General features: G+C 37.7%; 1 protein-coding gene and 1 pseudogene across 1 annotated transcript in view; both read right to left on the bottom strand.

Annotated features, from left to right (window-relative positions):
* Positions 1–24,308, bottom strand: part of CLIC4 (chloride intracellular channel 4) — a 76,063-nt gene that overhangs the window by 21,329 nt on the left and 30,426 nt on the right. Inside the window, exons 2-3 of the mRNA XM_012750593.2 lie at positions 16,559–16,668; positions 4,746–4,871 (exon numbers count right to left, since the gene is read on the bottom strand). Coding sequence (XP_012606047.1) covers positions 4,746–4,871; positions 16,559–16,668 — 236 coding nt within the window. The remainder of the gene's footprint in view (positions 1–4,745; positions 4,872–16,558; positions 16,669–24,308) is intronic.
* On the bottom strand, positions 18,525–18,621 carry LOC142869772 (uncharacterized; annotated as a pseudogene).

Here is a 24,308-nt window from a genome sequence, read left to right as displayed (position 1 = left end):
TTGTTGTTGAAGAAGACTAGAAGACAACATAAGAAAATATCTGTTTGACTGAAGTGGTGCATGTTAGCACTGCGATCCCCAACCCCTGAACCAAGGACTGGGACCAGGCCACAGAGCTCGACACCCCCACCATTCCTTGCCTGTGCAAAATGTGTCTTCCATGAAACTTGGGGGAGGGCACAGCAGGAGGTGAGGTGAGCAATGAGCAAGCTAATGAAGCTTCATCAGTATTTACAGCCACTCCCCATGTTCACATCACTGCCTGGGCTCCTCACCCCCACTGCACCGTCCGTGGAAAAATTGTTTTACATGAAACCAGTCCCTGGTGCCAAAAAAGTTGGAGACCACTGTATTAGCACACTGATTATTTAAAAATTAAATATACTTGAAAGAAATTTACACAATAAGTACTTCAAATAATGTTTTTAAAAACTACAGTTCCGTTCATAGAGAATGAATAAGTCATTCAAATTGCTTCTCTATAATTTAATGTTGATACAATGATTTATAGTAACATGAGAGGAAGCTCACTTTCAATAAGCAGTGTCTGAGAACAAGTTGGCAAATGTGGAACTTTTGTCAGAGTAGACAGACTTTTAAGAATAAAAGGGGATCTAGTTGGTTCTATCATGCAGTAGTCTTTCAAAAGTTGTAAGTTGAATATATATTCATGATAGTCCCTTACTGGTATGTATAAAGCTTCAATTTATATTTTGCAAAGATCCTAGTTTTGATTTATTGGTATTCTAATTATATTCTTGGCCTGGAGGAAAAAAAAATCAAGATATAGTTTTTTTTAATGTTGGTCTGGAGATACTTTACTGAAAATGAAAGGAAAGCTAGGACTCACAGAAAGCAGAGATAACAGCAGTTTCGGGCTTTTAGAAGAACAGGAAGACAGACTATGAGATTTTAGAATTAGTATAAAAAAGAATTAAGAAAATAGAATTTTAGGCTTACCATTTAGATTATTAACCAGAGGACAATTCTGCTCACAATGGACAATCGGCTTATTGCAGGCCATAGCACTGCTGCTCATACTTCTCCTAGAAGTCTTCCTGCTACCATCCCCAACCCTGTACACCATGCTCTAGCCACTTCTCCAGGTCCCCAAAAGTCATTATTTAAAATGACTATTCTGGCCGAGCGAGGTGGCTCACACCTGTAATCCTAGCACTCTGGGAGGCCGAGGCGGGCCGATTATTCGAGGTCAGGAGTTCGAAACCAGCCTGAGCAAGAGCGAGATCCCGTCTCTACTATATAGAAAGAAATTAATTAGCCAACTAATATATATAGAAAAAATTAGCCGGGCATTGTGGCGCATGCCTGTAGTCCCAGCTACTTGGGAGGCTGAGGCAGAAGGATTGCTTGAGCCCAGGAGTTTGAGTTTGCTGTGAGCCAGGCTGATGCCACGGCACTCACTCTAGCCTGGGCAACAAAGTGAGACTCTGTCTCAAAAAAAATAAAAATAAAAAATAAAATAAAATGATTATTCTGCTTTGGAATGCTCCAGTAATCAGTCATTCCCCTGTCTCTTTCCCTCTCCTTTGAGAGACAATATTGAAATTAGGCCAATTAATAACCCTACATGGGCCTTTAGAGCCGTTATTGTTCCAAGTGAAGAGTCACATGTCTCTCACTTTAAATGGAAAACTAGAAATGATCAAGCACAGTAGGAAGGCATGTTGAAAAGCTGAGGTATCCCAAAAGCCAGGCCTTTTGTACCAAACAGCTGGCCAAGCTGTGGATGCAATAGAAAGGTTCTTAAGGAAATTAAAAGTACTACTCCAGTGAACACACAGATGATAAGAAAGCAAAATAGTCTTGCTGCTGATATGGATAAAGTTTTAGTGGTCTGGATAGAAGATCAAACCAGCCACAACAGTCCCTTAAGCCAAAGCCTAATCCAGAGCAAGGCCCTAACTCACTTCAATTCTATGAAGGCTGAGAGAGGTAAGGAAGTTACAGAAGAAAAGTTTGAAGCTAACAGAGGTTGGTTCATGAGCTTTAAGAAAAGAAGACGTCTAGATAACATAAAAGTATAATGTGAAGCAGCAAGTGCTGAAACAGAAGCTGTTGGCTAGTTATCCAGAAGATCAAGATAAGACAACTGACGAAGGTGGCTATACTAAGCAAGATATTTTCAATGTAGATGAGACAGTGCCTTCTATTATTGGAAGAAGATGCCACCTAGAACTTTCATAGCTAGAGCAGAGACATCAACGCCTGGCTTCAAAGCTTCAAAGGATAGGCATACTCTTGTTAGGGGCCAATGCATTTGGTGAGTTAGACTGAAGCCAATGTTCATTTACCATTCTGAAAGTCCTAGGGCCCTTAAGAATTATGCTAAATCTACTATGCCTGTCCTCTGTAAACAGAATAATAAAGCATGAAGGACAGCCATCTATCTATCTACAACATGGTTTACTAAATGTTTTAAGTCCACTGTTGAGACCTACTGCTCAGAAAAAAAGATTCCTTTCAAAATACTACTGTTCACTGACAACACACATAGTTACCCAAGAGCTCTGATAGAAATGTATAAGGAGATTAATACTGTTTTTGTTACTGCTAACACAATATTTATTCTGAAGCCCATGGATCAAGGAGGAATTCTGACTTTCAAGTCTGATGATTAATATTTCAGAAATACATTTTATAAGGCTATAGCTGCCAAAGATAGTGATGCCTCTGATGGATCTAGGCAAATTAAACTGAAATCCTTCTGGAAAGGAGTCATTATTCTAGATGCCATTAAGAACATTCATGATTCACTGGAGAAGGTCAAAATATCAACATTAACAGGAGTTTGGAAGAAGTTGATTCCAACCTCATGGATGACTTTGAGGGGTTCAAGACTTCAGTGGAAGGAACTGCAGATATGGTGGAAGCAGCAAGAGAAAACTAGAAATGGAAGTGGACTGAAGATGTGACTAAATTGCTGCACTCTCATGATCAAACTTGAACAGATGAGGAGTTGTTTCTTATGGATAAGCAAAGAAAACGGTTTCTTGAGATGCAATCTACACCTGGTGAAGATGCTATGAACATTGCTGAAATGATAACAAAGGATTTAGAATATTACATAACTTAGTTGATAAAGCAACAGGGTTTCTCAGAGGATTAACTCTAATTTGGAAAAAAGTTCTACTGTAGGTAAAATGCTATCAAACAGCATCACATGCTAGAGAGTGACCTTTCATGAAAGGGAGAGTCAATCGATGCAACAAACCTTTCTGTTGTCTTATTTTAAGAAATTGCCACAACCACCCCAACCTTCAGCAACCACCTCCATGATCAGTGAGTAACCATTAACACCAAGGCAAGACCCTCTATCATCAAAAAGATTATGACTCACTGGAGACTGAGATAATCATTAGCATTTCCTAGCAATAAAGTATTTTTTAATTAAGATATGTACATTTTTTTTTAGAAGTATGAGCAGCAATGCTTTTATACATTTAAGACACTACAGTATTGGGCAGACCATCTGGCCAAGAGTTAATGACTCCAAAGAAAGCAGAATGGGCTGATGAAGACCTCTCTGCCAATAGTTGGCTGAGGGCACACCTGTGAATGGAGCCAACAGTTTCCTCCAAACAACTTGGAGTTGCCTCTACCAAGAGCAATTATGGCTCCAAATTCCTACCCCATAAAGCCAGGCTGCAAAAGTTTTCGCTTAGAATATTTAAAGTTAGTTTAATAACATACTGATCTCTGACACTGAGCAATGTAACCTCTCAGATATTTTTCAGATACATTAAGACATAATTTTAAGATACAGTGATTGCAAAATAAACTTATTAAATGAAAAAAAAAAGACACTACAATATAGTATAAACATAACTTTTATATGCACTGGGAAACCAGAAAGCTCATGTCACTCACTTTCTTATAATATTCATTGTATTGTGGTAGTCTGGAACACACCCATAATATCTCCAAGGTATGCCTGTAATTGTTTTAGAACCCTCTGACCCAATAATCCCGTTCCTGGGAAATATATCTAGACATGGAGAGTAAAAAGTCAAGTTAACTAACAAGAAAGGTTTGGATCAAAGGAAAAGAAACATGTCAATTTTCAGGATAATAAAACTAGAAAAGCCTAATGCTTTGAACCAATGCCAAGATTACAATATGATGCAAAACTGCATATTTGCAATTTAAGTAGCTATCATTACCGTACATGCAGGACCTTGAGTCTGGAACACCTCAAGAAATAAGTAAATAAAAAACTCTGAATCCCAGGGAAAAGTCAATGAAAAGTATGAAAAGTATGAAAAGTCAATTCCTTTGGATGATAGCTTTAGAAAGTTACCCTTTAAAATGTACTGAGAGCAAACCCCACCTGTACCATACTCTTGCTTAGATATTCTGGCTGGATTCAGCTGAATTGTGTCCTTCTATATCCCTTCTCCTCCCTAAACTTCTCTCAGTTTGGGATCTATAGCTCACAAATAACCAGTCTTTCCTGACCTGTCATACAAATCTCAAATCTGCTTTGACCACGCACTCTGCAGCACAGATTCCCGCCTTTCCTAGCATGGCTTACTGACCTAGCCAGAAGCAACTCTCACATCTATGTAGTGAAAATTATAAGAAAATTAGAAGAGAGCCCTAGTCATTTCAATTAATGCTGTTACAATTTAACTTAAATATCATCAGGAGAAAGATCTCTAAGTACAAATAAGACAAAGTTTCAAAGAGGTAGCAATATTTTCATATATATTTTCTTTGATACTCACTTGGGAGGGCATAAGACTTCTTCAAGAAATTCCTCAATCTTATTTACATCCGTTTTGACTTCATTGTTGAAAGTAATAAATGGTGGGTGGGTCCCAGGAGCCAAGTTCTGCAGGTCTGCAGGCTTCCTGTTAGGCAAAACAGTGGTCAAGATCAGATTATTTTTTAACTTAACTAAAAATGTAACAATACTTTAAATTCTCAGAGTGGTTCTAAATTTTAAAGTACAGACAAGTAAATAAGAAACAGTTTTTTTTTCCACTAAGTATAACCGATGCAGTGGTATTCTAATAAGAAGCAAACCTCTACAAAGTACATAATTTAAGGTAAGAATCAAGTCTTTGATTTATTAACCAAAAAACAAAGTCCTTCATTCTCATTCCAAATTTAACTATGGTGCTTATTAGAGATGATGGTCAGATGAATGAAGGGAAAGACTAGGGAAAGTCAGTCTTTGGTTTCAACTCCTGCACCAACTAATTGTGTAAAGATGGATAAACCATGACTTCTCCAAGCCTTCATTTTTTTTCTTTTTGTAAAATTAAGAGCAGTTGATTCCTGCAGTCCTTTTCAACTATAAGATTTAAAATTCTGGTGCTACCTCTTTTCCATTTTTTTTTTTTTTTTTGGAGACAAGAGTCTCACTCTGTTGCCCTGGCTAGAGTGAGTGTCGTGGCGTCAGCCTAGCTCACAGCAACCTCAAACTCCTGGGCTCAAGCAATCCTACTGCCTCAGCCTCCCGAGTAGCTGGGACTACAGGCATGTGCCACCATGCCTGCCTAATTTTTTTTTCTATACATTTTAGTTAGCCAATTAATTTCTTTCTATTTTTGGTAGAGACGAGGTCACGCTCTTGCTCTGGCTGGTTTCGAATTCCTGACCTTGAACGATCCTCCCGCCTCGACCTCCCAGAGTGCTAGGATTACACACAAGAGCCACTGTGCCAGGTCTGTCTTTTCCATTTTAATAGAAGGCCAGAGATCACCAGATTAGACTAGCTAATATCAAAATTACTTCAGTATATAAAAGATAGCATAACCAAAAGTAAAAGGCAATAATGGAAGGGACAAAATATTATAGTGAATGAGAATGGCTTTAAATTTATATTACCTAAAGATTTTGTCCAAATTCATTTTAAAAGTCATTAAAAAATCAAGTAGGTGTGAATCAAAAGAAAGAGGTAAGTGAACACAAGGGGAAAATATCAAATAGCACAATTATCAAAGGAATTCAAAACTAAACAATCTTCTCCTTCTTAATTAGGAAAAACTTAAAATACTACACAACACTATAAAAGACAGTGAAACTATTATGCTTACAAGAAGAGCAAAAAATGTTGTCACTACTTGATTTTTTTGAGACAGAGTCTCGCTCTGTTGCCTGGGCTAGAGTGCCTAGCTCATGGCAGCCTCAAACTCCTGGGCTCAGGCTATCCTCCTGCCTCAGCCTCCCAAGTAGCTGGGACTACAGGCATGTACCAACAGGCCTGGATAATTTTTTCTTTTTTTAGTTGCCCAGCTAATTTCTTTCTATTTTTAGTAAAGATGGGGTCTTGCTCTTGCTGAGGCTGGTCTTCAACTCCTGACCTCAAGCGATCCTCCCATCTCAGCCTCCCACAGTGCTAGGATATTACTACTTGATTAAAAAGCAAAATGAGGGCTGGGTGCAGTGGCTCATGCCTATAATCCTAGCACTCTCGGAGGCAGAGGTAGGAGGACCCTGTCTCTACGAAAAATAGAAAAAAATTAGCTAGGTATGGTTGCTCATTTCTGTAGTCCCAGCTACTCGGGAGGCTAAGAGAAGAGGATCACTTGAGCACTCCCAGGAGTTCGAGGTTGCAGTAAGCTAGGATGATGCCACTGCACTCTAGCCAGGGCAACAGAGCAAGACTCTGTCTTAAAAAAAAAAAAAAAGCAAAATGAGCCAGCTCATGGTGCAATGGAGAGCACATTGGACTTCTAGATGAATCTAGTATGGTTATTCAAAATGGCCTCATCCAAGCCCACCAATGAATTTTAGAATCCATAAAAAATATGATAAAATATGAAATATTCTTACCAAAAAAGTTGACCCTGAACTTAATCAAGCCACTGGGGCAGCTGTTTCCCAAATTGTGATCCAGAAGACTCATTAGGTAGTCCATGAGGTCAAAACCATTCTCATAATACTAAGGCACTGTCTGCCTTTTTCAAAAACATTCTCTCATGCACATATATTTTCCAGATTTACTTGACTACTTGGTGTATGTTATCACAAGGTAATGAACAAAAAAGTCTATTCTATTATGGCAAACATTAGAGATGTGCAGAAATATAAAACAATGCCACTTCTCACTATTTTTTGTTTTGGCAAGTAGTTATTTTCCCTTTGAAATGTGTTTTTATGATAACAAGGAATAGGTGGACTACTGTTCTATTTAAATGAATTAGTAAATAAATATTTTTAAAGTTTCTCAGCTTTAATTTCTAATACAGTAAACTTGGTAGATATAACTTATATAACTGAAAGTTCTTTGAGGTCCTCAATAATTTAAGAGTGCCAGGGGTGCCGAACCGTAAAGTTCATTTACAGGAAATGGGGTTGCTAGAGGACAAAGTTAAATGATATCACAAAGACACAATTAGCTAAATTCTGGATTTGGGGCAAACTACAGATCAACTGACCAGATCTGCAAGTCAATGGCATGGGGGGAAAAAGCCACAGGTGGGAAACTGTTGTAGATTAAGAAAAATTTAAGAGACATAACAACCAAATATAATGAATAAAAATTGTTTGGATCATGACTTGGACAAACCAGCCAAAGAAAAAAAAGATATTTTGGAGATAATCAGGGAAGTCAGATTATATATACTAGGAACTGGGGTATCATGATAATGACATTATGGTTAGGGAAGAAAATATCTATATTGTTTGGAGGTATACATTGAAGTAAACAGGGGTGAAATGACATGATGCCCAGAATTTACTTTAAAACATTTTCAACAACAAAAAAAAAAAAAGAAGAAGAAGAAGAAGAAGAAGAAGAAAATAAAGGACAAAGCAAATGTGGCAAAATCTTGATAACTGAATTGAGGTTGTGAAGAAACTTATTCTATTCTTGTGTGTGTTTGAAAACTTTCATAATTAAAAAACTTAAAGAAAAGCAATATGACAACATAATTGCTTCAAAGAACTTTTCCCTTCCTATTAGAATTGTTTATCTTGTTTTTAAATTAGTCAACCTGCCTGCCTGACTTCATCCTTCTTGACCACGAACACACAGAATTTGAATAAAATGAAGGATTATCTTTAAGTTTATCATGAAGGTGAAGTATTTTGTCATTAAAAAGAATTTTCAAAATAGAATAGACCCTAGAATCTATACTTGGCCCAATCCATCAATATCCCCTGGTCTTATTCATTCATTCATATTCTCGATCTGGCTCCATCATTCAGTTTAGGTTTGGACAGTGCCTCATCTTTCTATGACTCCATTCCAAAGACTTATTATTAATATCTGATTATCCAAATTTTCTAACTCAGAGCCCTCCTTTTACCCAAGTTCTAGAGCCTCTCTTCCAAAATCAAAGAAAAACCAGGCGTATTTTCTATCAACTTCTATAAGAACATAAGTTCCAAAAAGAGGACTTTTAAAAGTCAAAATCTGGCTTGATTTTCCACTCTGATTCTTTTTGTGGTTAATTTTCTTTTTTGAGACAGGATATCGCTCTGTTGCCCAGACTAGGCTGTAGTGGCATCATCATTCCTCACTACAGCCTCAAATTTCTGAGCTCAAGTGACCCTCCTGCCCAGCCTCCCAATTAGCTGGGACTACAGGTATGTACCACTACTCCCAGCTAAATTTTAAAATTTTCACAAAGTCTCACTCTTGCCCAGGCTGGTCTTGAACTTCTGGCCTCACACAATCCTCCCTTTGCTAATCATTTCATTGGTTTCTTTTGGTTATTCCCTTTTACTCAACATCCAAACCACCTGTTCTTCTCTGAATATTAAAGGGTCCAGCATGTCCTAGGACCACTATCATCTCTAATCTTCAAGTCATCCAGTCACATTCCCGCTCACAGATTCACATTTGTTCCCACTTACATTTCTTCCTCAACTCAGAAAGACCTTGTACACAATCAAGAATCTAGAATCCCTAATAGTTCAGGATTTATATATTTTCAAATCTTAACATTTTTAAAGTTTAAAAAGTTAAATAAAAAAGTGGCAAAAAGGAATAATATCTCAAAGCAAGTAGGGCTAATAACATTTGTATAAAGTACACTAGAGAAGGAGAACACACAACACATATATCTCACATGGAATAATGCCAACAATGAGTAAGAATGTTCTTTAATCTTGTCATATACAAATTGTGACCATCTGGAAAACAATTTTCTCACTACAAAGTCATAAAAATATCCATCAACATTTTTAGAACTAACAAATAGTCAATTAAATGCTTAAGTGTAAGGTAATAACATAGTCTGCCTTTTCACAAACAGTCCTTCATGAATAGGGTAGAGTCACATAAAGGGGAAGAAAGGTCCCAATGCTTTAAAATAACAGGGGTAGGGGTCATGGCAAATTAATAACAGCTGTTACTTCCATAATTAATTTTGAAAGCTTTTAATCTTTCCAAACAAAAATATTTATTAGGGGAGGGATAAAGCTAGCAGAGTAGAGAAGAACCAAAGACTGAATAAAAAGGACCGCATTAAAGTCCCAGATTGAACAGCTCTGCCATTCATCAGCTACATGACTAAATAACCCACCACTCGTTTAGGTCTGGATTTCTTCATCTGTCCTATGGATATAAGACCTGCTCTGCCTATAAAGATCAAATCAAATGATGCATGTAAAAGTAAACTGAAGTATGCAAATGAGGGTCATTACTGCTTTCAGTGTCAAAAGAACAAAGCATTATATAAGAGATAAGATTGGCAGTTTTAACTTTAATAGAGCTGATGGTTCATAATTGGTTAACTAGCATTAACTGACTGGTAATAATGAAATCTGATTGATTTAGAGGCATACATACAACCAAGGAAAGTGAAGCCAGGCATCTGATCAACAATTAGCCATTAATATTGGTGATTAGTGAATAGTGCATCTTGTTTCTACTAAAAGGCTATACAGATTTTAAAAATAACAAAAGTGATGAAATTACTTTCCAGAATTAACTGCTCAGATTAAGGATAACCATGTCAGGTCCTATTCCAAGTGAAAGTAGATTTGAGAGAAAAACTTTAGTGCCTCTAAACCAATTTGTAGACTTCAAATAAATGGACAAATTCTAAGCAGTGAGGTGATTCAATTACAAGCTACATATCAACCAAATGGAATCTAAGATCCTTCAACTTCTACTTCTAGTCTCACCTGGTACTCTAAGGCCTCAGGTGTTCTGTTTGACCCACAAAGAGGCTCATTTTACAGATGTTTCACAGCAACATAACACTGCAGGAATTGCAGTTTGAGATAAATGAAAATGAACCCATAGGCAATGGCTAAAAATTTCAGGACATCTTTGGTTTATATCATAAAAGGCCTACAATAAAAAGTCAACAATTCATTCAAACTCATTCAAATGCTTCCCTTAAGTAATATCTAGAGAAAACAAAGTGCACAGAACTCGTGCCTTAAAATAAGGGTGCAATATACTTCGGTGTTTTGGGGTTTTTTTTTTTATTTCCAACCTTACTTCTTAATTACTTTTGGGTGAAATAAATTATTCTGTTCTCTCTCCCATTTTGTTTCTAGATGAAGAAAGGCAAATAGAGAGAAAACAAAACAAGAAATAGAAAGAGAGAGAAATTAATGAAAAGGAAAAACCTTATAGCAGCTAATGTTTTAAGCAACTTGTGGCTTAATTTCAATTAAAATTTAATTTAGTACACTTGCAACAATTGGAAGATGCTGGGCTGGTGGCCCAGTTCCAGCTGTATAAAATGAGCACAGGCACGGCTATAGGACATGGGGCTGGCTCTTGAAAATGACCTATCTGTAACAAGTTGATTCGCTAAATGGAAAAAGAAAACCTAAGTACATAGAACTCATCTTTTAAATTGAGTTCCTTTTTGAAGGTGTTGATTTTCAAGGCATAAAATTAATTCACATATATCAAGAGAATACTGGACATTATATAAACACATAACCAAAAAAAAAAAAACCCACAAGTTAACACCACAGAATCCTTTATTTGTTTCAGAATACTTTACTACTATTAATTATTCTTTACTAGGTTTGCTGTATTCTGGCTTGAATAATATTAAGTCACTAACTGAATGAATTAATCATGGATTCACCAAAACTCACATACCAAGCAAGACTCCTAGTTACTAAATGTATCTATTTGTACCAGTTCAACCAGTTTAAATATTTTACTGATTTTGATTAAATGTGGTAAACTGCTAATTTCAGTCTACTTTAATGTCAATTTGTGGAGCAATGTTTTAAAAACAAAATAGTACCCTTCTTGAAAAGATTTCAAATACAGCTTTTATAACATATTTTTAAAATACAGTGTAAAGACTATACTGGTAACAAGTATAGAAAAATATTCACTAATAATCTTTCTAATTCTGCTCTTAGCAGCCTCAACAGGATTTAATTACCTTTGAAATCATCTTGAAAAAGAATATATGACATGTGGCAAAGTTCTCCCTCTCTGTGTATCTGTCTCTCCCCACTCCCACATACTCAAATTCACACACACAGGATAAATGTGTGATTCAGAATGTATTCATAAAACACATTTGTCTTGAAGTACAGGACTATACTAATAAGGGTTTCATGTAGCTAAAGTCAACTTTATAAAGGGGAGAAATGAAGTCCATACTTTCCTGACTGGCAAGCACCAGGAAATGGATGATTTCTCTACAGGAAGGAGCTACGCCTTTCCATTTAGTCTCTCATCATGTGTCATGCTGCTACTGAAGACGTACTCTGGAAATCGAACTGATTTTTCAACTGTTTTCAGAAGGTGGAACCACAGAGACATGATAATGAAAATAAAACTATATGAAGAATCTATTTGGGAGTCAGATTTTCTTCTGAGTTTTCAATTGACTTTTTTTTTTTTTGAGACAGTCTCGCTTTCTTGCCCAGGCTAGAGTGAGTGCCGTGGTGTCAGCCTAGCTCACAGCAACCTCAAACTCCTGGGCTCAAGCGATCCTCCTGCCCCAGCCTCCCGAGTAGCTAGGACTACAGGCACGAGCCACCATGCCTGGCTGATTTTTATATTATATATATTAGTTGGCCAATTAATTTCTTTCTATTTTTATGGTAGAGACGGGGTCTCGCTCAGGCTGGTTTTGAACTCCTGACCTTGAGCAATCCGCCCGCCTCGGCCTCCCAGAGTGCTAGGATTATAGGCGTGAGCCACCTCGCCCGGCCTCAATTGACTTTTAAGATACGCAGTTTCATAGTTCCACTGTAACATTTTAAACTATTATAAAATTGTTAAAATTTAAACCATCACAACAATCTTCAAAACTGTCTGTCCCTTACTGTGGCAACCTGCGTAGGGCTCTGATTCACATAATACATTACAAATGGTATGTTTACAATTCTGAGGCAGAAGGAAATCATTAGTGACAATGCAAAGGATGAGATAGTTTCAGTGTTTAAGGTAGAAATGGGAATGGAAGCATACATTTCCATTTTTTAAAAGTGATCTTCTCCAATTTATTTATTCTTGCAGAGAATACCATGGAGAAAGGATTTTATTCACTGGTATATAGCAGTTATAAGTTTTTACAATAAAAATTTAATTTCTTAAAGTTATCATTTCCATCCCCGTTTTTCAAAACCAGAAAAGTTTATCCCAACAAGTATGTTACAACATATGGCCACACTCAGGTACATCCAGGTTACTGTCTCAGTATCTCTTTACTTTGTTCATTCCCTTCCTTTTGCCTACCTCTCAAGCTTATCTGTGGCAGTGAAAGGTTTAACTAAGATCTAACTGTGCCCTGAAGATGATAATCTCTGATTTAGGAACTTCCAGACATAATGAAGATAGAAGTCTTCAAATAAATACCTTGATTACTGCCACAAACCTGTCAGCCAGAAAGTGTGATAAAACAATGAATTCTATTCAATAACAGATCTGAAAATAGTTTGAAAATAGTAAAAAGTACCCTCAACAGTGTCTACCACATAAATGACAGTGAGGAAATGTTAGTTTATTTTTCCCTTTCTTTTTCCCTAAGAAGATGAGGCAGCTTGCCCAAGGTCCCAGTGAAATCAGTGACAGGAACTAGGCCTCTACTCTTCATATGCCAAGGTTGCTCATTTGATGACGTGTGATAACATCCTTATGCCCCTAATTTTAATATTTTCACTTACAATTATCTGAAATTTTTGTTCAAATAGTGATTGATGTAAATCTGAATTCTTTTCTGAAGTCTGTGTACTTTTTTTATCTAAAAGTTCGTTAATATGATTGCAGCAGGAACAGAAAATTAGGTTTGAAAAGCTAAAGCATCAAGGCTGCACTGGCAGGAAAGTAATGGTAGATTGTTCAAAGCCTCACAAGAGGCACATGAAAATCACCAGCACAGTCATTAACACCAACTGAGATTCAAGAACATATCATACAGTGCCAGAACTACAAATGGGCTTGTTCTTATGGAGTGTCATACAACAATTATTTTTTCAGAGCACAGAGTGAGCTTCTAAATAGCTCTCAGGGGAGTTTCTCCACTGGTTTGTTCTGGGATCAGTACTTTTCACCAAGAAACTAGGCAATTATCAAGAAAAGTGGGAAAATAAGCATTATTGGCATTTTCTCACCCACAGATTTCTAAAAAGAGTCACATTTAATGTTTTAAAATTAAGAATATATTATGAAAGGTACTTATTACAGGATGTTTCATTCCTCTGTGATAACTTTAGTATACATCATTTTTTTGAGCCAGTGTTCACTCTCTTGGGGTACCTTGTCTTTGAAATTTTGCTCAAAACTGTAAGTGTATAAATTCATAGAAAAAGTCTGAAAGGATAAAGACCAAACCTAAAATCAATTATCTCTGTAAAGGGGAAGCTGATGACCAGGGGCTGGGAGTGGAAGGGACTCATTATCATGTACTGCTTGTAAACCTTTACTTGCCCCAAGAAGCATTTTTTAAATGTACTGGAAACCTGAGATTTCTAAAGAAAGCCAAAAAATATAAGCTCCAATTTTAAGTGTTCTCTACTGTTGATTTTACACAAAGCCCTAAGAAATAAACATATATCTTTTTTGATATTTTCTAATTATGAAGTCTTGAATGCCTATTTCCCATGTGCCACCTTTTATATGTGGAATACATACACATATATTATGTGTATACATAAACACTTAACATATACACTTAAACATATACATTCACATGTATTTCCACATATAAACATAAGACAGATCCTCAAATATTAGTCAATGTATAGGAATAATGCCTTTAAAAGTCTTTAAAGATAAGAAATAGATGACTTTGAAATAGCTACGATGGGTTCACTTCCTTTTCTGACCTAGATTTCTATCGCTTATGGCACTCTTGCTGGTATGTACCACAATCAAGCACTGTATTGAGCTATTCAAAGAAGGCTTTTTCAGAGCATGGCCGTCATGGCAGTCAACTCACTTGCTCCAAGCCAAAAATGGAATAGAAGAAATCCATGTATTTTAGGACACAGTAAGGGTGTGTGCCTGGTAGCATGGTCTATTTTTAGAAGTGTATTGGGAAACTTCCTTTGTGAATACATGTAGGAAAAAAACAGTAATAGAGAGTAACTTTCATGACTTATTTCATTCTTACAATAGCTCTGTCCCATATGAACTAGGTAATGTCTTCCCGAGAGCCTGTAGTTTTAACTCTTACCATCCCCAAAGGCTTATTTCTACATTTATATACATAAAAACTAAAAGGGTTCCTGGAGGACTTTATGGCTTATTTTCAATTAATAAATTTTAAATCCATAAAATTTCAAATAAATGCACTAGCAGTAAGTAAAGAATACATTTTAAGGAACAGATAGTGATCCAAATATGCCAACCTAGAACTGGAAATAGCACTATTATCTCTCAGATAACTCCCAGTGTATGATGCTCACAGCAGGATAACATACATGAATTCTGCCACCCATTAAGTGATAGCCTATCAATATTTTTTCCTGGATATTTTTATATGTTGAATACATACACATGTATTATGTATATACATAAACACTTAACGTGTTATTGATCAACATATGTTGGTTTTATGTAAAGTCAACAATAGAGAGCACTTAAAATTGAAGCTTATATTTTTTGGCTTTCTTTAGAAATCTTAGGTTTCCAGTACATTTAAAAAATGCTTCTTGCCGGATGCAATGGCTCATGCCTATAATCCTAGCACTCTGGGAGGTGGAGGCGGGAGGATTGCTCGAGGTCAGGAGTTCGAAACTAGCCTGAGCAAGAGCGAGACCCCGTCCCTACTATAAATAGAAAGAAATTAATTGGCCAACTAATATATATAGAAACAATTAGCCAGGGATGGTGGTGCATGCCTGTAGTCCCAGCTACTCGGGAGGTTGAGGCAGAAGGATTGCTTGAGCCCAGGATTCTGAGGTTGCTGTGAGCAAGGCTGACGCCACAGCACTCACTCTAGTGTGGGCAACAAAGCGAGATTCTGTCTCAAAAAAAAAAAAATGCTTCTTGGGGAAACTAAAGGTATACAATTCATATTCATGAACTGATATGCTTAAAAAATAAGTAGAAAACCATGTTGTGGTATGTGTGTGGAGAGGAATACATTTCTACTGCCAAATTCTAGATTTTCCCATTGATACAACCATTCTTAACCCTTGATTTAAATCTTTTGAGGGAAAAGGACATATGAATGTTCTTCACCTCAGACCTATTTGTTAAGGAAAAAATAGAAGCTCCTGAATAAAACAGAGCTTACTACTCATTAGGGCTCTTCTCAGCCCTCTCCGTCATGGTCTATGAGGGAGAAAGCTACACATAACTATTCAACTAGTAAAAACAATTACGGGGCCATAGATAATTATTCTTATTTTACAATATATTTAACCAAATAGGGCTAAAATCATGTTATAGAAAAAATCACTTTTATTTTCTAGAAGGTAAATTAAATGAAATAGACCACAATAGTTATGCACCCTCCTAAAAATCCCAGTCTTAACACACTGACTGCCACACTAGAAAAAAAATTTTTTTCCTTGGGGTCTCAGTGTTTTATTACGAAAATACAATAAAAACTTTGAAAACAAAATGATCCTTTCTAATTCAATAAAAATTTATTATTTTTTATTTTTTCTGTTTGTGAGTTATATGCAACTTAAAAAAGTTCTCGCAGCTCCCAAAGGGAAGAGACAAGTGAGTTACATATGCTTCATGAGGCCCCAGGCTCAAAACTAGTGTGAGTCAAATACAACTCATATGGCAGCTAATGTGTTAAGGATCCAGATTATATAGGTCACATGTTTAGCACAGTTGAGACCAAGATGGTGTTTGCTTAGAAAATTCTTCATAGTTCCATGTTTATACTGGAAAGTTCAAGGATTTTACTGCATTCACACTAAAACTTAGCTCCTGATGTTGCTCATAAAATTTAAGTTAACCATAAATTCCTAAAAAGTCTGAGTGGCTACATGCAACATACCGACATTGTGAGTTGTCCATAAGACTTACAGAAATTAAATTTGCCCATAAACCAGAACTATAATACAATATATTCCCTTTATAGAATATATGCAGTCAAAGTGAGAGATGGGGAGAGGATCATACTGAAAAACCAGTAAAGTATATACTCTCAATTTAAGTTGATCCCAAACTGCAACCATGTCTTACCTTTTCAGGTCAACGGTGGTGACACTAAATACAACTCCTTTGAGCCAAAGAATCATGAAGAGCCTCTGGGAAAACGGGCAGTTTCCTATGCTTTCACCATCACTGCCAGCCTGAGAAACAAAATTAAACATTAAAAAACAATGTCAAAGTGATAATACTCAAAATGACAGATCTTTTTCTGAATTTTAATCAAGGGTAAAAGAAGACAGCAAAAGTTGCATTGTGGAAGGAAAAGTGGAAATCTAAGTTTTTATTATTTTGCTCATTTGCCTCTATCTCTTCTTAAAAATGACCGGTCTAGTATAGCAATGTCCAAGAGAACTTTCTGCAATAATGGAGATGATCTATATTACCACCGTCCAATATGGTAGCTACTAGCAACATTTGGATAGGGAGTATTTAAAATGGGGCTAATTCAACTGAACAGAATTTTTAAATTTTATTTATTTTTAATTGCAGTCACATGTTGCTTAATGATGGGGATACATTCTGAGAAATGGGTCATTAGGCAATTGCAATGTTGTATGAGCATCGTAGAGCGTACTTACAGAAACCCAGATGTATAGCCTACTACTCTTAGGCTAAAACCTGTACACCATGTTACTATATTGAATACTGTAGTCAACTGTTACACAGTGGTATCTATATATCTAAACACAGATACAGTAAATATATGTTATTACAATCTTAAGGGACCACCATCAGATATGCAGCTGGTTATTGATGGAAATGTCTGTTGTAATACAGCACATGACTGTAATTTAAATAGCCACATGTGGCTAACGACTGCTATGTTGGACAAAGCATCAATTCCTAGGGGGCACATATATCCTTGCCTCAGGGAAAAGACAAAGTATGCCGTGAGGTTTATGAAATCATTTCAATAAAAATCATTTCTTGTTCTGTCACACAGTATTCTTTAATGCATTATAAATAGGGAAACTTGTAAGTGTGTCTGTTTCCAAATAGTTAAATAACCACCAACCCTCCTCCTATTAAAAATATATATATACACATTCGTTGTAAATATCCCACATCTTCTTTTACACATTTCTTCAGAAAACAAGAAAATAAAAAAAACATATCTTTTTAATATGCTTTTTCTAATCCCATTTAATAAATGGAGCAGTTGGCTTCTCCGAGTTCAATGACAAAGTGGAATGTTTCTAAAAATCAGAGTGGGGCAAATCTTTAATTCCATCATGTATGCCCAAGTTTAAAAAGGAGAGACTGGGTGAAGGAAACAGGGTGAGAAAAGGAGAGCCAGAATGCTAGAAGAAAACATTCTGAAATAACAACACAGCCTGTTCACCATGAAGTCTATGGAGAGCACCAGAAGTAACTCTACAAGTCTTTCAAAGATAATGGTAATGGCCAGATGCCTATAATCCTAGTACTCTGGGAGGCCAAGGGAGATCACTTGAGCTCAGGAGTTTGAGACCAGCCTCAGCAAGAGCAAGACCTCATCTCTACCAAAAACAGAAAAATTAGCCAGCCATGGTGGCACGGGCCTGTAGTCCCAGTTACTCAGGAAGTTGGGGCAGGAGGATCACTTGAGCCCAGGAGTTTGAAGTTGCTGTGAGCTAAGCTGACGCCATGGCACTCTAACCTAGGTGACACAGCAAGACTGTAATTAATAAATAAATAAATAGCAACTTTGAGTACCAATTTGTTCTATAGTGAGATGACTTAGTATTGTAAACTGACTTGTGCCCTAAGAAAGGAATATCATCCTAACCTACCCCAAGCCATTGTATTCAGCGGACACTTACTTTACTCTGGGATCTCCTTGGGTGCCCATAACAAAACAAGGATTACTGGGCTCCACCCCAGGAATTCTACTGAATCAGAATCTCTGGATGTGAGGCCCAGGAATCTCCATTTTAAACGTTTTCCTTAGGTTATTCTTAATCACACTAAAGTTTAAGAACTAGGCCTTCTTTAGGAAGTAAATTTTTGTACAAGTTACAGTATTAGGAATTTTTTTTTTTTTAATTTCACAGGGGCCAAGCTAATCTTCTCTGTATCGTTCCAATTTTAGTATATGTGCTGCCGAAGCGACAGTATTAGGAATTCATATGATTCATTGTGCTAGGATTACAGGCATGAGAGCCACTGTGCCCCACCTGAAAGTTGTCTTTTTGAAGATGCTGGCCACCCATTCATAGCATGGAACACTGATAACAAATGAGTTTACTACAGATAACAAAATATTAACATATTCCCTTTCCATATAGCTTAATGATGAATATTTTCACATGAGGTTGGGGCTTTAAATATCAAAATTGTATTATCATTATTGTTTTGCTTTTCTCCCCTCTTGTCCTTAACATGCTTAGTAGCAGAGACATAAATAAAGAAAAAGTATTCCAAATTTGAGACTTATTGAAGAAACAGTAGTTTGGAAGACAAAGAATTAGTCTGACTCAAGGTCTTCATCCTATTCCATTTACTTAATCTAAATTTAAATTATAATTTAAAATTATAATTGATCAAGTTGCCTATCATAGCAGTGTTAAAACTCATTAAATTGATAAAGAAGATATAATACCAATGTTACATGTAGGCACATGTAAATACATTAAGCTAAAAGTGGGCTGGAGATAAACAAGGACTGGCCACAGATCGAAGCCACCACACCATAATTTCCTACAATGGTCAGCACAGCATATCCTCAAGCACAGACAGAATCTCAGGACACAAACTGGCTCACAAAGACCTGGTCAGGATGCAAATGCCCTTTCCTTTCACAGAAGACTGACTGTCTCATTTGTCTGTAATTCTCTAGCAAACTTCCCCAATCTACATCTTTTAGGTGAACTAGAAGCTTCTTACATATCTCACAATCCTCATATAAGTACTTTCCTTCATGTGCACACAAATAAAAGCATATACATTCTTAAGGGCAGACCTGAAAAAAAAATGCCTTTTTTTGTTAGTCATTCTCCCGAAACTGATGACAAGTCAAATAAGAAACATAACCATGAACAAGTTTTCCCAACGTGTTTTTTTTTTTTTTTTGGAGACAGAGTCTTGCTTTGTTGCCCAGGCTAGAGTGAGTGCTGTGGTGTCAGCCTAGCTCACAGCAACCTCAAACTCCTGGGCTCAAGCAATCCTGCTGCCTCAGCCTCCAGAGTAGCTGGGACTACAGGCATGCGCCACCATACCCAGCTAATTTTTTTCTATATATATTAGTTGGCCAATTAATTTCTTTCCATTTATAGTAGAGACGGGGTCTCACTCTTGCTCAGGCTGGTGTCAAACTCCTGACCTTGAGTAATCCGCCCACCTCGGCCTCCCAGAGTGCTAGGATTATAGGCGTGAGCCACCACCCCCGGCCTTTTCCAATGTTTTATTAACAGTATTAGAAAATCACAAGCTACTGGTCAGATAATATTTTTCAAAAGTATAGTAAAATTGTGGAGAAATTTAGATTTCTGGAACTCACAAATCAAAAACTTCCTCATTTATTTATTTTCTTATTTTTAAAAAAAATTTTTTTGAGACAGAGTCTCACTGTGTTGCCCAGGCTAGAGTGCCGTGGCATCAGCCTATCTCACAGAAACCTCAAACTCCTGGGTTCAAGCGATCCTCCTGCCTCAGCCTCCCAAGTAGCTGGGACTACAGGCATGTGCCACCATGCCCGGCTAATTTTTTCTATTTTTAGTTGTTTGGCTAATTTCTTTCTATTTATAGTAGAGACAGGGTCTCGCTCTTGGCTCAGGCTGGTCTCGAACTCCTGAGCTCAAGCAATCTTCCCACCTCAGCCTCCCAGAGTGCTAGGATTACAGGTGTGAGCAACGGGGCCTGGCCAAAAAACTTCCTCCTTTAACCCAAGTTATACCGAAAAAATTCCACTTCAACAAAGTTATAGAATCAAAATTACTATTTGGTATGAACTACACTGAATACAACCTATTGCTACAACTGACTGAGGGCACTGTGATACAGTGGAAAGTGTACTATACTGGGGAGTCATGATGCCTTTATTCTACACCCAATTTTGTATAAACAACAATGAAAATTAACAGATAGGTATCTAATAATAGCATTGATATTGTTAGGATGTTTGGCCCCTCCAAATCTCAGACTGAAATTGATCCCCAGTGTTGGAGGAGGGCCTGGTGGGAGGTGTGTAGATCATGGGGGGCAGATCCCTCATGAATGGCTTGGTGCCCTCCCAAAGATAATGGGTGAGTTCTTTATTAATTCATGTAAGAGCTGGTCATTCAAAGGAGTCTCCTCCTTCTCTTTTTCCCTGCTCTCAACACATGACATACCTGCTCCCCCTTCACCTTCCACCTTGATTGGAAGTTCCCTGAAGCCCTCAACAGAAGCAGATGCTGGCACCATGCTTCTTGTACAGCCTGCAGAATCATAAGCCAAATAAACCTCTTTTCCCTATAAATTACCCAGCTTCAGGTTATCTCCTTGAGAGCAGCACAAAATATACTAACACAAGCATCTAAGAAAAGTATACCTTTAAAAAATACTTTGCTTTTTTGCTGCTTCTAACAGCAATGTATACTCATCATTTTTAAGATAAATAAAAACAAACACTACAGAAAGAGTTCCCTTGCCCTCAAACCATTCAGCAATCTGCTACTTATTCTTCCACGTTTGTTTGTTTGTTTGTTTTTTGAGACAGAGCCTTGCTCTGTTGCCCCAGCTAGAGTGCCGTGAGGACAGCCTAGCTCACAGCAACCTCAAAGTCCTGGGCTCAAGCCACCCTCCTGCGTCAGCCTCCCAAGTAGCTGAGACTACAAGCATACGCCACCATGCCTGGTTAATTTTTTCTATATGTTTTTAGTTGGTCAGCTAATTTCTTTCTATTTTTTTAGAGACGGGGTCTCGCTCTTGCTTAGGCTGGTCTCGCTCTTGCTCAGGCTGGTCTCGAACTCCTGAGCTCAAACAATCCTCCCACCTTGGCCTCCCAGAGTGCTGGGAATACAGGCGTAAGCCACCGCGCCACATGTTTTTGTTGTTTTGTTTTTGAGGAGGCACATCTTAAATGTCCCAGCCCAGAAGTTCCATCTGTCATTTTTTGTCACATTCTTCTGGAAAGAACTTAATCATATGGCTTCATCTAACTGCAAAAGAAGCTGGTGAGTGTGGTCTAGCCATATACTACCCTATGTAAAGCATTAGGAAGAATGTTTGACATATAGTAAACACCTGATTTGTCATTAATAACAGCATATTGTGGTTTTTTTTTTCTTGATACAGGAGTCTTGCTATGTTGCCCTGGCTAGTCTCAAACTCCTAGCCTCAAGCAATCCTCCTACCGCAGCCTCCCAAAGTAGCTGGGATTACAGGCAGGAGCCACCATGCCTAGACTTGCACATTTTTATTCTCCATGTACATACTACATTTTTCTTTTAAAATTTATATATAACTTTTATATATTAACACTATATATAACTGTTTTACAATTTGTATATTTTATTACCAACTTAATATAATCAACTCTTTGGAAGCTGTGACACCCCTACCAGCATGTTGTTAGAGCAAGTCAAGGAGGGAACCAGGGCCTTCAACCCTGCCAGTAAATAACAAGAGTCCCTCCTTCCACCATCACCCCCAACCCCTGCCTCTGGGATGGGGTCTGAAGAGGCCTAACAAAGAAAGAGTCAGGACTCTGATCATCAGCCAGCAATAAATGAGGCCACCTCTACCAGGGTATGAGTGAGATCACATGGGGAGCTAGAATCCCCACCTACCCCCAGCAGTAATGAGGAACCTCCACACCTTGGTTGCGGGCTTCTTTAGCTCCACGTCTGGGATGTATGAGCCAAGAGAACAAGTAAACGCACCACTGTCTATTCCATCTTTCAAGAAGCAAAAGTCTCTCAGAAGTATTAAATTTAAAAACGATGAGACCAAGTAACATACCTGGACTTCTATCTCCATCCTCTTCCCTTTCCCCTCTTTCCCCAACCCCCATCAGAGCAGTATTAGAGAAGTCTTATTTGAGTGTCAAAGAAGTTAAAAAGAAGGGTTAAACAAGATCCAGAGTCTCTAAGTAGGAAAGTGTCCAGGTTTCAATTGAAAATTGCTTGTCATACCAAGAAGCATATCAAACTGAATGAAAAAAAGCAATTAATAAACACACTAAGATGACAGAGGTGTTACAATTACTGGACAGAGATTCTAAAGCAGCCTTAATAAAAAACACTTCAAAACACAATTATGACCCATACTACTAAGTGAAGTATCCTAAGAATGGAAAAACAAGCACCAGATATATTCTCCAGCAAACTGGTATTAACTGAGTAGCACCTAAGTGGACACATAGGTGCTACAGTAATAGGGTATTGGGCAGGTGGGAGGGGGGAGGGGGGCGGGTATATACATACATAGTGAGTGAGATGTGCACCATCTGGGGGATGGTCATGATGGAGACTCAGACTTTTGGGGGGAGGGGGGGAAATGGGCATTTATTGAAACTTTAAAATCTGTACCCCCATAATATGCCAAAATAAAAAAAATAATTAAAAAAAAAAAAACACAATTATGAACAGCTTGAAGCAAATAAAAAAAAAAACAGAGGAAAGAGTCAGTGAACTAGAAGACAGAATACAAACCACCCTGTCTAAACAGCAGAGAAAATGTAGACTGAAAATGTAATACTTCTTTATACACTTCTTAACTTCCCATGGTTTGGTGTTATCCATCTAACTGCCATTTCTGAAGGCACCACTGTACACTATTGGCCCCAAAATTTCACATATAGAAACTTATTCTGCAGACATCCAAAGATACAAGTAAGAGAGAGGAACGCTAAAGCATTATAGTTTGTAATAGCAAAATACTGGAGACCACCCAAGCCCTTCAGTAAAAGACCTGTTAAATTATAGACCACCACCAGAGGATAGAAGTCTAGGATACCTATTCGGCCTTTACTGGCCTGGGTGAGGATGGGGCCACAGTTTTTTTTCTGTGGTGTTTGGAGTAGGACAGTTATTGTCTGAAACTTTTTGGTCTTGCTTAGGCTGCCTTTTCCTGATTCTTTGGCTAGAGAGAGCAGAATTTTGCTGGAGCTTTTTATGTGTGTTTGTACCTGCTGATGCTTCCAGGATGCTGGCTTCCAAGTCAGGGATGTGTGGAGGCAAAAAAACAGGAAACTACCTACCATCTATACTATCTTCCCAGAAGCAGAAGTTTAAAATATTAAATTTTAAACACAAAATTAAAAATGTATAAAATGTGGTATAGCCGTACAGTGGAATACTGTTTAACAATATAAAGGAATGCAGTATTGACACAAATTACAACTTGAATGAACTTTGAAAACATGCTTCGTGAAAGGATCCAGTTACAAAAGACCACATGTTACAATTGCCCCTCCATATCCATGGACAAGGGACTTACGCATCCAGGGATGCGGAGGTAGGGATGGGAGGAAATCCTAGAACCAATGGCTCCAAGGATGCCATGGGACAAATGCATATGATTCCATTTATAAATGAAATGTCCAAACTAGGCAAATCCATAGAGCCACACAGTAGACTAGTGATTGCCTAGGAGTTTGGGGGGAGGGACAGTGATTGCTAATGGGCACGGACTTTCTTTTTGGGGTAATAAAAATGTTTTAAAACTAATCTCTGGGCCGGGCGCGGTGGCTCACGCCTGTAATCCTAGCTCTTGGGAGGCCGAGGCGGGCGGATTGCTCAAGGTCAGGAGTTCAAAACCAGCCTGAGCAAGAGCGAGCCCCCGTCTCTACTATAAATAGAAAGAAATTAATTGGCCA

This window comes from Microcebus murinus, chromosome 2, assembly GCF_040939455.1.
Source record: "Microcebus murinus isolate Inina chromosome 2, M.murinus_Inina_mat1.0, whole genome shotgun sequence".
Lineage (NCBI taxonomy): Eukaryota > Metazoa > Chordata > Mammalia > Primates > Cheirogaleidae > Microcebus > Microcebus murinus.
Note: the sequence above shows the minus strand (reverse complement) of the source record. Positions and strands in the feature narration are given on the sequence as shown.